This window comes from Lineus longissimus, chromosome 4, assembly GCF_910592395.1.
Source record: "Lineus longissimus chromosome 4, tnLinLong1.2, whole genome shotgun sequence".
Lineage (NCBI taxonomy): Eukaryota > Metazoa > Nemertea > Pilidiophora > Heteronemertea > Lineidae > Lineus > Lineus longissimus.
Window position 1 is genome coordinate 17372215 of NC_088311.1, and position 13509 is coordinate 17385723.

The window sequence follows — 13509 nt, forward strand, 5'->3', positions numbered from 1 at the left end:
ACATTCCTCAGTTGGGCGTAGGCCGATCTGCAGACAGCATTCACCTGTGCTTCCATGTTCATTTTCTTGTCAAACATCACCCCCAAATTTCGTACGCATGCCACAGAGTCAATGATAGAGTCACCACCATTCACCGAAACGTGATCCAGGGTCTTGGAACGATGAATGGATGCAAAGAGTGCCACCTCCGTCTTGTCGTCGTTCTTTTTCAGCATGTTCTCCTTCAACCAGGAACCATTGTCAGTTATGCATAAGTCAAGACAGTCAATTGTATCTTCCTGTGCATGTTGGATCACCGGATTAAAAGAGTCATAAAGCTGGGCATCATCAGCATAAAAATGATGACCTTGGCCATGGTTTCTTGTTATGTTGCCAAGTGGCTTTGTGTACATGCAGTCCATTTTGGGCCCAACACTGACCCCTGTGGAACACCATATTTTAAGAGAACAGCCGTAGATCTTTGACGATCAATAACGACGGTCTGATACCTGTCATCAAGATATGATGCAATCCAGGCAAGAGCAGAGCCAGTGATGCCAAATAACTGTTCAAACCTTTTTAGAAGGATCTTATGGTCAATGGTATCGAAGGCTGCAGAGAGGTCGATCATGACAAGCACTGTCACATCACCCCTGTCCAAACTACCAAGGATGTCGCTCTGAACCCTTAGTAGAGCGGTCTCTGTTGAGTGACCTCTTCGGTAGGCGGATTGCATTTCTTCATGCAGCGAGTTGGACAGGAGGTGATGTTCTAGGCGGGCATCAACGACCTTCTCCACAACCTACGACACAAAGGGTAGGTTTGACACAGGGCGGTAGTTTATGTCGCCTCTTTGATTGGCCACTGTTGAGATATCCAAATTGATCACTGTTGAGATAACCACGTTGATCCCCACTTGGGAAATTTATGATGTCTCCTCTTTGATTGGCCACTGTTGCCATATCCAAATTGATCACTGATGAGGTAACCACGTTGATCCCCAGTGGGAACCTTTACGATGTCGCCTCTTTGATTGGCCAGTGTTGAAATATCCAACTTGATCACTGTTGAGATAACCACGTTGATCCCCACTGGGGACATTTATGATGTCGCCTCTTTGATTGGCCACTGTTGAGATATCCAAATTGATCACTGATGAGGTAACCACGTTGATCCCCAGTGGGAACCTTTACGATGTCGCCTCTTTGATTGGCTGCTGTTGAGATATCCAAATTGATCACTGTTGAGGTAACCACGTTGATCCCCAGTGGGAACCTCTACGATGTCGCCTCTTTGATTGGCCACTGTTGAGTTATCCAAATTGATCACTGATGAGGTAACCACGTTGATCCCCACTGGGAACCTTTACGATGTCGCCTCTTTGATTGGCCGCTGTTGAGATATCCAAATTGATCACTGATGAGGTAACCACGTTGATCCCCAGTGGGAACCTTTACGATGTCGCCTCTTTGATTGGCTGCTGTTGAGATATCCAAATTGATCACTGTTGAGGTAACCACGTTGATCCCTAGTGGGAACCTCTACGATGTCGCCTCTTTGATTGGCTGCTGTTGAGATATCCAAATTGATCACTGTTGAGATAACCACGTTGATCCCCACTTGGGAAATTTATGATGTCTCCTCTTTGATTGGCCACTGTTGAGATATCCAAATTGATCACTGATGAGGTAACCACGTTGATCCCCAGTGGGAACCTTTATGATGTCGCCTCTTTGATTGGCTGCTGTTGAGATATCCAAATTGATCACTGTTGAGATAGCCACGTTGATCCCCACTTGGGAAATTTATGATGTCTCCTCTTTGATTGGCCACTGTTGAGTTATCCAAATTGATCACTGATGAGGTAACCACGTTGATCCCCACTGGGAACCTTTACGATCTCGCCTCTTTGATTGGCCGCTGTTGAGATATCCAAATTGATCACTGTAGATGTAACCACGTTGATCCCCAGTGGGAACCTTTACGATCTCGCCTCTTTGATTGGCCGCTGTTGAGATATCCAAATTGATCACTGTTGAGGTAACCACGTTGATCACCAGTGGGGACATTTATGATGTCGCCTCTTTAATTGAGCAGTGTTGAAATATCCAAATTGATCACTGTTGAGATAACCACATTGATCACCAGTGGGGACATTTATGATTTCGCCTCTTTGATTTGCCGCTGTTGAGATATCCAAATTGATCACTGTTGATGTAACCACGTTGATCCCCAGTGGGAGCCTTCACGGTGTCGCCTCTTTAATTGGCCGCTGTTGAGATATCCAAATTGATCACTGTTGATGTAACCACGTTGATCCCCACTGGGGACATTTATGATGTCGCCTCTTTAATTGGCCGGTGTTGAGATATCCAAATTGATCAGTTGAGGTAACCACGTTGATCCCCACTGGGGACATTTATGATGTCGCCTCTTCAATTGGCCACTGTTGAGATATCCAAATTGATCACTGTTGAGGTAACCACGTCGATCCTAACTATGGACCTTTATGGATGTCGCCTCTCTAATATTGGCCAGTGTTGAGATATGTCAGTAATCGTTATCAATGTCATTTATCGATTGACACTGTTGAGAGAACCAAGTTGATCACCGCTGAGGCCCATACGCGCGTTGTCTGCAAGCTGAGCAGTGTCAATACATTGAGGGTCAAGATGGAAGGAAGTGGACAATTACTTTTGACGTCGACTGTACGCATGTAATGTTTCAACTTGCGGAGAGATGTCCTCAGTGCATGTACTCAGCATCCTTTATAGAAACTGGCGCCTCCCTCGTCGATCTTCTAAACTCAGAGTGACCAGAGCAGTGTCACCCAGTGAGGTCTTGGTTGCTATGGCGACATGACAGACGTTAGTTGACTAGGTGGACATGGGACAGTGCGAATAGAAGTTTGGACTACCCAAGTTTGTCCTTTCCAAGTTCATTACGACGGAATTCTGACGGGATTAACTATCTTTTTTTTCCGGTAATACGAAGGAGAATGCAAACACTTTAGCTTCGTGTTTCTGCCAGGCTCTTTCGAGTTGGAGTGGACTTTTGAACTTCGTAGACCTGAGATCTTGAGATGTGAAGAAAGAGCCGAGTTCAACTATTCTGTGTATACTGGTAGTCCAATCTCTGGCGCCAGAAGGACCTTTCCTTTCCATCCACTTAGTGCAGTTAGTTTAGATACCAGTCATGTCCAGCTCCAGTGGGGGCAAAAGGACCCCGCCCGATTCGGCAGATGACGACAAAAAATCGGGGAACAAAAACACGCCTCCAGAGTCTGATTCTAATAAGGCAAAGAAGCTTCCACAGGAGGGTGAAAAGAAATCAGCCCCTGCGGGGAAGACTTCACCAGCTGCAGAAAAGAATTCTCTTCCAGACGCCGCAGGAAAGAAGAAGAAAATCTCCCATGATTTGGGTAAGAAATCTCCCCAGGATGAAAAGGGTTCCGATCCTAGCGATGCCATGTCGACTGTGAGCTCCCAGTCTTCGACGGCGGCCGGAGCTTCGCGGCTCCTTGAGATGTGCAAGAAAGGCGAATGGGTGGCCCTTGATCAGACATTGAGGGGACTTGAGAAAGGGAGTGCAGAGCTTGTTGCGGAGGAGGTAAGTTTGAGTTTAAAATAATTATTACAAGCTTGTGTACTCTTATTATTTTAACCATTCCTACTCACTGAGGAGAACCAGGCTAATCTTGGGTATTGGAAAACTATGGACCACAAAACCATGGATTCGATTGGGAAAGTCTGGACTGACAGTCATATCTCTCCACCGCCTGTGTGCTGTCAACATTATGATATCCGAGTGGGAATTGGGAGCTGAGAAGATGTGCTAATGTTGGTAGTTGGGGAGTGGGTCCTTGGGTGAGGCACTTGGCATGCAGAAGGTTCACTAAGTGTTAGGTGTGGGTCCTAGGGCAAGATACTTGGCAGACGGGTCACGAAGGTGGAGGTGTGGGTCCTTGGGCAAGACACTTGGCATGCAGAAGGGTCACTAAGTGTGAGGTGTGGGTCCTTGGACAAGAGACTTGGCAGAAGGGTCACAAAGGTAGTGGTGTGGGTCCTTGGGTAAGACACTTGGTATGCAGAAGGGTCACTAAGTGTGAGGTGTGGGTCGGCCTTTGGCTAGACAAGGAATAAGAAGGTATGTTAAACGTTATAAAAGAACAGGGGGGCAAATTGGCAGCCATAATGGATTACGATATTACGTAATCATTTCTCAGGCATAATCGATTGTGCTATAAAGGAGGTGCGTATCTTTGTTCACAGAGTTCTTGATCCCAAATTGTAAGGGCAGGGTTCTGCATGTCCTGTTACTTTAACTTTGAGAACCGATGGGATATTGGGAAATGAACTGGGACAGGGCACCAGTTCATTAATTCCAGGTGGTGGAGAGTAATGACTGTCAGTCCAGACTTTCCCAGTCCAATCCATAGTTTTGTAATCCATAGTTTTCCAATATGCACTAATCTTAGTATCCTTTAATTTTTTTGACTGTGACTGGGCTCTAATCTAAAACACAGTTGTGTGTTACTTGGGATTGTTATACTGTAAGCTGTCAAATTTTGGCGTGTGTTTTACTTTCATGAATAACAACAATGCGCGAAAACAGAAAAAGCAAAAAGACATGTTATGATTGGAAATATACCAAAATACCCCCAAAAATGTGTAATACGCCAAAATAAAAATACAGTGGAACCTGTGTTAGCGGATACCTCTATATTAAGGACAACCTCTCTATCAAGGACACGAATCGCATTGTGCTCAATAGCAATTGACCCCCCAACCATTTGCAAGAGTTGCCAAGGCACAACTAATAGGAACAAAATGACACCTCTCTCATCTTCGTACTTGCTTTAATAACTGAGGTACTTTGATTTTATGTGAAAGGGCAACACTATACAAATTTATATATTCTCCATTTTCTTAATTGATCACGTAGATGGGGTACTCGGCCTTTTTCAAAAAATGAATTTTTAATCAGCCCGATTGACACATTTTGTTTGTGGGGAATATCTAGTATGGGGTTGTGATAAAATAATTCAGGCTGAAGCAATCTGATCAGTTCAATTAGAGCTAATTTAATTCAAAAAAGCCCCCCCCCCATATTCAAAATTAGAACTAAGTGCTTGTCTTTCTAACCAATAGCTAATCTTTAATCCATACTTGCCTCTAATCAATATTTGGTAATTTGGAATGACTATTCATGAGAAATGGGAGACCCAGAATGAAACCAAATGTGTCAAAGATTGTCACCCTCTCTATCACACAAAGATAAGCAGCAACAATTGGCCAAATTCATAAAGGGCATTTAAGGGTTAGACGTTTGTAACTTTTCCCTAATCAGTTTCAGGGCCTATTCATATTCTGTGAAGATTTACAAGAAGTACCTGAGTCTGTCTATTCAGTAGTTAAACGCTGTTTTGAGCTAAACGCCCTTTATGACTTTGCCTCATATGAGTCTTACCCTAAACCTCAACAGTGACAAATGCTGATGTTCATTTTGAACATCCGTCTAGCCATTGGCGACTCAACCAATACCCAAGTCAAAAAATGTAAAAGCATTGAATCTTGGTATTTATGTTGTACTTTTTGGTGTAATTGGTTAAATTTTTCATGAAAATCAGTCGAGGGTGCAATTGAAAAGAGTATTTGACATCTTGATAAAGTTCTCAAAAGTAATAGGCCTATACTCTGCCATTAAGAAAGAATAACATATCAGTCTACATCTTAATAATCAAGGAATACCATATCCGTCTACACCTTTGTGTATTTAATCGCGAAATGGACTATCAGTAGAATCAACCTGCTTATATAATTATTTGCAAAGAACAGACAAGGTTGTCCTTCACCGCTATTTGATTCATTTGTCATCTTGCATAACTATAGCAGTAAATCTACACTGGGTCTTCATCAAGTATGACCTTATCTTTGCCTCTTGTTCTTTGCCCCAAAAGACTAGAAAAAGATAATGAGAAATATGTGATGTGAAATCCACATGTGTGTGTTGGGGTACTGCATATAGTGGACATCGACACTTATTTCTACGCATTTGAGCTTATTTCAAAGTCAATTATCTTTGACCCTGCATTGTTTTTAGCATGAATGATACCATAGAGTCAGAGAGAGAAATATTCAGAACAATTATTTAGTATTTCCAACACTCGGACATGGGCCAGATTGAATCTAACTGCCCTAGTTAGAAAGCCTGAATCCATTACGAAACCGCATGTTTGTCCGACATTGCCTGTAATTCAGCGATGGGGAAATAGAGGGCAGCAGCTGCAGTGACGTCATCTTCGCTGAATGCTATTTGGCGGTTATGCCCACATGGTAATTGTGTCAGTTAGCCTACTAGCCAATAAGTCTGATAAAATGCAGATGGTGTCCGAGCTCCCAGAACAACATCTTGGCCTAGCAATCACCGAGAAATCTACTTTGATTATGACCTTTGAAAATATTTATAGTTATGCTTGGATTTTTCGCATCCATCTAATTGTCTTTGCCCAATTTCTCTTGAACTCAATTAAATCTAGCTCCTGCTACCCATCTTAATTTATTCCTGACTTCATTTTACCCCGCCACTGCAAAAAAATGCTGGACTACCATGCTATAAGCATATGCCATTCATGACTTGAGCACAACCAGTCTTTGGCTTGTGTGACTTCAAAAATGATTGTCACCAGGGTCGGAAAGCTGAAACATGTCAGCTTGTGTGCAGAAGTATCCTTTCTTGTCTATCATGTCTATCAAGGCGATTTGTGGGAGTGGTATGTTCAAAGTGATGCTTTGAATAGATTAAAAGAGGTGGGACAGAATGTAAAGATTCATTTGCGGTATGTCTCATAAAAAGAATGCAAATTGTAGAATGAGAGCAGTTCCAAAAAATTCAGAAGATATTGAACAGAACTTTAGGAGAATATTTGCAAGAAAGAATGATATCAACTTTTCGACTAAACAAAATTACCTTTGTAAAATTTATGCTGGTCTCATCTATAATGCAGAAGCTTCCTCGATTATCGGGAAAAGTTTGATGCATTTAGCTTTTTATGAAATCAAGTTGAGAGTCAATGTTTGGTTCTTCACGTACTCCTTGATTTGATTACTGTCCTTTCATTCTTCATCGAATATCATTAAGATTTCTGATACGTGCACTTAATCTGTTCAAGTGCAATTATGACTCAAATTCCCGCTTATTGAATATCATTTGGATTGATAGAGTGCCCACTCAATCTGTCTCAAGTGGAAGATAGTGACAACTGTTCCTGTAAAATAAACTATCTGTCCTTTTATTCAAGATGAAATATAGTCTCATGTGTCAAAGCTTGCCCTCAATTAGAAATGTTTTGTTTCAGGGTTATCATGTTTATACCAAGTGAAATTTTCACAAATGTGACCCACCACGACCAAATGAGTCGTATGTTGCACAGAAGATGAGCCTAAAATGACACCAGGACATAATAGTAGAAATTGATGGACTCAGCTGTCACAAAAGGCAGACTATAGTGAAATGAACAACCAGTCCGTCTCAACCTGTCAAGCTCGGAGCGACATGCAACTTGTTTTGTCATGGCGGGTCACAAATAAAGGTTTCGAGGGGAAGTTTCACAGTAAGATGCTGCAGTGTTTAGAGGCAACAAAGACTTGGATCTCAACTCTGAGGTTTCCTGTGGTCTTCATGTCATTTAGGGTTGGGTGGGGTGGGGTGGGGTGGGGCTGACTTTGTACTCTGACCATCTTTCATTCCATTGTTAGTCTGGATGCAGCACACATATGTTAGGTTGCACAGAACTGAAGACGATCTCTAAAGAAGTCTGCAATCGACAGACAGGCAATTTTATTGCAGTGACCTGTGATAGTTACATGTAGGCTATGCGATGAGCGATAAAACACTAATTTTTTGTCTGTTACTAAAATAGGTCATTGCTGGGTTGTGCCTCTGCCACCATTTGATGTGGCTGTTGTGCCACCATTCGATATGGCTATTGCGCCACCATTCGATGTGGCTGTTGTGCCACCATTTGACGTGGCTGTTGTGCCACCATTCGATGCGGCTGTTGTGCCACCATTCGATGTGGCTGTTGTGCCACCATTCGATGCGGCTGTTGTGCCACCATTCGATGCGGCTGTTGTGCCACCATTCGATGTGGCTGTTGTGCCACCTTTCGATGTGGCTGTTGTGCCACCTTTCGATGTGGCTGTTGTGCCACCATTCGATGTGGCTGTTGTGCCACCATTCGATGTGGCTGTTGTGCCACCATTCGATGTGGCTGTTTTGCCACCATTCGATGTGGCTGTTGCGCCACCATTCGATGTGGCTGTTGCGCCACCATTCGATGTGGCTGTTGCGCCACCATTCGATGTGGCTGTTGCGCCACCATTCGATGTGGCTGTTGCGCCACCATTCGATGTGGCTGTTATATTCGATGTGGCTGTTGCGCCACCATTCGATGTGGCTGTTGTGCCACCATTCGATGTGGCTGTTGCCCCACCATTTGATGTGGCTGTTGTGCCACCATTCGATGTGGCTGTCATGCCACCATTCGATGTGGCTGTTGCGCCACCATTCGATAAGGCTGTTGTGCCACCATTCGATGTGGCTGTTGTGCCACCATTCGATGTGGCTGTTGTGCCACCATTCGATGTGGCTGTTGTGCCACCATTCGATGTGGCTGTTGTGCCACCATTCGATGTGGCTGTTGCGCCACCATTCGATAAGGCTGTTGTGCCACCATTCGATGTGGCTGTTGTGCCACCATTCGATATGGCTGTTGAGAACTATTGTCCATTTTGAATTGGAGAGGTAAATAGAGCATTATAGAGGAAATTACATTACAAGTATTTGGACTAGCCATTGGGCAATAAAGTAGAACCTCTCTATTAAGGACTGCCAATTAAGTGATGTCCTTAAAAGAGAGGTGGCCTGATTAGAAAGGTCAAATTAAATGGAAACTACCACTTCGGGACCAAAACTAGTGTCCTTAATAAAGACGTGTCCGCTGTAGTTAAAATGATGCAAATTAGCAGTAGGAAAAATCTAATGCTGATCAGCAATCCAAAACAAGAAACCTCCTGCCAACAACAGTTCGTTGTTCTCAAGGACTTTATTAACCTGTCTGCATTTCTCATCAGTCCAACTTGAATCTGGAGCATTACCTGTCCCTAGCTATTCATCTGATTTCAAGATGAAACACATCTGTGCAGTTTATGTAATGATAAATCGTTTCATGCATGTACATGATGTTCACTTTAGTGCTTTATGGTCATTATTGATTCGGATAAATAAATGTAGGCCTATTCAATCGGAATATCAAGTTAGAGGAAGCAGTTGTTTGCTTTGCCTGAGAAATTTTAATTTACTGAGAGAAATAGAAATTAGGGATACAGTCATTTCCATAGAAATCATTTATTGTTATGGAAAGGTAATGGCAAGTTTTTGTAGCTGTGTGTTTAACAACTAACTAAATTTAACAGATGTTGCAATAATTATGGCTTAACCACTTCGACTTGAAAATAAAAGCTGTTGATTTCATGTTATTTTCTGCTGTTGGATATGAAGAATTTAACCCTTTCAATGCAGGCAGTAGTATTTCACGTGCGTGTGAGGCTGTGTTGGCACAAAATTAGATTCATGAAATTTCTCTCATGTTTGTCAAAAATCCATTTTATCCGAGTAAAGAATATCACAAAAATAACTCAAAATTCTCCAGATGGTCGTAAAAAAAGGATAAGAAACTCACCTATTAAAGGGACATCTTTAGCATGAGATATGTTGGGTTTTCGTGCAGAGATGGTCTTCAGCAGGACCGCGAATTCTCCAAACAGGATTAATTTAAAAAATGATTTTACTGCTTTGAACAATGCACTGACTCAAAAGGGTTGTATCACTAGGCCTGCCTGAAATTCATAAGTCATATCCAAAACTGCCTTCCAACACCGGTGAAAATCACTATTAGATATCAACCTGACAGTGATACAACAAGTGCGGGCGCATGGTGGGAAGTAGAGGCATTATCCTCCTGGCCAGGTACATCCCATGCCCAACTCGTCCTTTAAGGTTGACCATTTTGGCTAGACCTCCGAACCCTAAAGCAAGATGAACTCTTTCAAAACATTGTGAATGCTCATTTCAAGGGCTGGAGTCTGTTCTTTGTTTTCCAGAGAACAGCCTCCAGGGTTTAAATGAGCATTCACTACGTTTTGAAGGAGTTCTAATTGCTGTATGATTTCAAGTTCTAGCCAAAATGGTGGTACCTTAATAGCTCCCTACAAGTGTTACCATGGCATCTGAACACAAGAACGATGTAGTTTGGTCATTCCTCAAAAAAAGACCAAGGTCGCCGTTGGTAGAACCTTTTTCTGGCAGTTGGGTCTTCCTTGACTAGGTTATCGAAAGAGATCTTGTTTTTAGGGGAGGTCAGTGGCAGGATTGTCGCTGTCTGTCTTTGTGTCTTTGAGCAACGCACTTAACCCAACATGCTTCTCTCCACCAAGGATTAAATGGGTGATGGAAGAGATGGCAAACTATGAATGTTAGTCCTGAGCGCTGTATAGCTGCAGCTCGGACCTGTAATACTTCCAGATAGTAGAGCTTGAATCATGAAAGTACGGGCCAGTAGCTAGGGCGCTGAAACCAGTTGGATTTAGCGCAAAATAAGTCTAATAATCATTCTCACCATGACTAAGTGTGAATAGTGCTGATATTCTGCGAGATGAAAGAGACACCTACTGGTAACTCAGCAAACAAGATTCTGGCCTGCCTCACTCCTGCATGGTCACCCTTTAAAGAGGGACTATAGGCAGGAGCAGAGGAGGTAATTTCGCCATCTTCAGGTGACTTATATACACTGTAAAAGGGCCTTGGGTCATGTCAGATTCCACACTAAATATATTCCTCATACAGGTGTGAATTTTCGACTTACTGTGAGATATGAGAGACCCCTATTGGCAACTTTGTGTAACTTTATCTTGCCTGCCTAGCAGCTGCCTGTTGTCCCTTTAAAGGGTTAACCAGCATTCTTGGGAGCATCGCTATGACCCTCATCCATTTGCATTCGTCACTGTCTGTCAAGGGAATCTTCTCTCACGCAAAATGCCATTCTCTGCATACGGCAGCACGTGAGATATTCTAGAATGGCATGTTTAATTGTCTGTGAAATGGATATCACTTTTGATGCAGGCGGGCCGTCATTTTCTATCAATAAAGAAATGATGGATTCAATTGAGAAGCGAGTTTATCATTGAAAACAGATTGCCAATAAATATCTCAGACCTCACTTCGTGATTTGTCAGAGGGTATGGGAATGGGATAAAAGCACTATTGTCTGCTGTTAACCCCCTCATTTTATGATCCGAGTGAAAATTTTGATAATTTTATTGAAGGTTTTGATTTTGATATTTCACTACAGGCTACACGTCTTAACCAATTAGCTTGCGGTTGCACACGAAAATAATTCACTATGAAATCAGTAGTTTCACCATACTAGTTGAATTGTAATTTCCATTTAAATGTACTTCTTCTTGCATTGTAAATCAGACGCATTTGAAATGAGGAAAACTTTGACGTTTCAGCCCGATTTGCTTACTTGTGCAGTTTTTAGGGGTCAAATTTAAAAGCTGATTCGCAGGTTATGAAAGCGGTCAGACCCCCAAACCCTGAAATTATCAAGCAAATTTCATGGTTTGACAGGTTAGGATAGGTATATTTTGCTTTGAAGTTGTTCCTTCCTTTGTACGTCTTGAAAAATATTATGAACACATAGATTTTACATGAAAATTGCCAACAGCACCATTGATTTCCACAAAAAGAAGGAGTTTTCCGGTGAGATGATCATCAGATTTATAATTTTTCAGCATTTTTGTATGCTTGAAAAAATAAAGGGGTTTGCAGTAAGTACTAGTATCGCAAAGTAAATTTAGTTTACTTATTGGTTTCATGTTTGTTTAGCGAGGACCAGTTAATGGTTGGAGGAACAAAGAATCTTGGTCGTCATGGCGAGCTGGTCGCGATGGCGAGGTGGTCACATTGTCGAGTTGGTCGCCAAACGGTGTCCCACCAAAGATTATATCAAGAGAATATCATTCATTTCAAGTGCAATCTTTTCCATCGTTCTTACTTTCAGAACACGGTGACGCCGCTGATGACCGCCGTGAAGGAGAACAAGTTGGTGATCGTCGAACGTCTCCTTGACCTTGGTGTAAGCCTCAGTGACAAGACAAAGGTAAGGCAAACATTCTATAACTGTGAGTACTCTTTCAGGCTCAGGTCCTGGGGGGGGGGGGGTACCTTCTTGCTCAAGCCAACACCCGACACCATTGCAGAAAAATCTTAGTGTGGGCTGTTCGCCCTGTTGTTTTGGTTACCTTTGCACACTTCTCCCAGGGCACTTCACACAAAACACTGTATATTTCAGCACTCAAAATTAATTTTTGTTCCAATGACGGAGTGGCCAGTCGAATCCACTAGGATGTGCAATAAGTCACATGCCTTATCAGGGCTCGTGGGGAGGTAGGTTTTCACACCAGAAAAACAGCACACGAGATGAAATGACAATGATGAAAGCCATCATAGTCTTGGGAGATCCATTCCATCATCGTGACATCATTTTCCGGCTCTCTCTGCTCATCCCGTGTGACATCATAATACGTAATCAGCTTTTGGCATTGTGGTTTAATACGATGTTTGCCTCGCCTTGGAAAGGTACATGACTCACTGAGCTACTTAGATGGAGTTATCAAAATTCCACTTTCTCATTGGCTGAGAAGGCGCATTTGGCTTCTGTGGATTTCAGAGCAAGTTTTGACTCCATAGTGATGTTACCATTGCTTATGTAAGTAATCAGTAGCAATGTAAAAAAGGAAGAAACCTGTTCAAATGTACATTTTATTTTCTCTAACATAATGGAAAGTAATAAATGTTGAAATTACAGCAAAGAATTGAAATAAACACCTCAACAAATGTCAGCTACCCCTATGTCACTGATCATATTTCCAGCAGTGCAAGGAAATTTTCAGAATATCGTTTTGCTGAGCAGGCTGAGGTCTTGTGCTTCATTGGTGAAAAGGCAGAGTCATACATATTATTATATACATGTATGAATGAACCTCTATTAAATAAAAAAAAGGGTTGGTTTTGAAAATAACAAGATTTTATCTCCTACATGTCCTACAGAAAAAACAGGCTATTCCTGGCAATTACAGGCAAATTATGGCCACTCTCGAACTTGTTTTCAATATTCTGTGAATCTTTTGTTTCTTGTGCTGTCACTTAACTGTTGTGCCTTCAGTTGATTTTGGGCATTGGTCATACAATGTATCTGTGGGATGGCATTCCAATCCTCCCCCAGGAAAGTGGTCAAAACTTCAAGATAAGGCAGGTCAGCCACTGGTTCCATTGGTTCAAACCTCTCATTAATTGCATACTTGTTGCAACTTTAAGGGCGTAGCCCATATTTAATTGGGCGTGCCCAAATTTGCAAATGGAGAAATCTGAGTTCATAAAAATTGCTGTGCCATTTTCTTTGATTAC

General features: G+C 42.3%; 1 protein-coding gene across 1 annotated transcript in view; it reads left to right on the forward strand.

Moving 5' to 3' along the window:
- The first annotated feature begins 2890 nt into the window (after nt 1-2890).
- The window catches only part of LOC135486296 (serine/threonine-protein phosphatase 6 regulatory ankyrin repeat subunit B-like), a 66436-nt gene continuing 55817 nt past the window's right edge, over nt 2891-13509 (forward strand). Inside the window, exons 1-2 of the mRNA XM_064768985.1 lie at nt 2891-3588; nt 12104-12202. Of these exons, the coding sequence (XP_064625055.1) occupies nt 3175-3588; nt 12104-12202 (513 nt within the window). The 5' untranslated portion in view covers nt 2891-3174. The remainder of the gene's footprint in view (nt 3589-12103; nt 12203-13509) is intronic.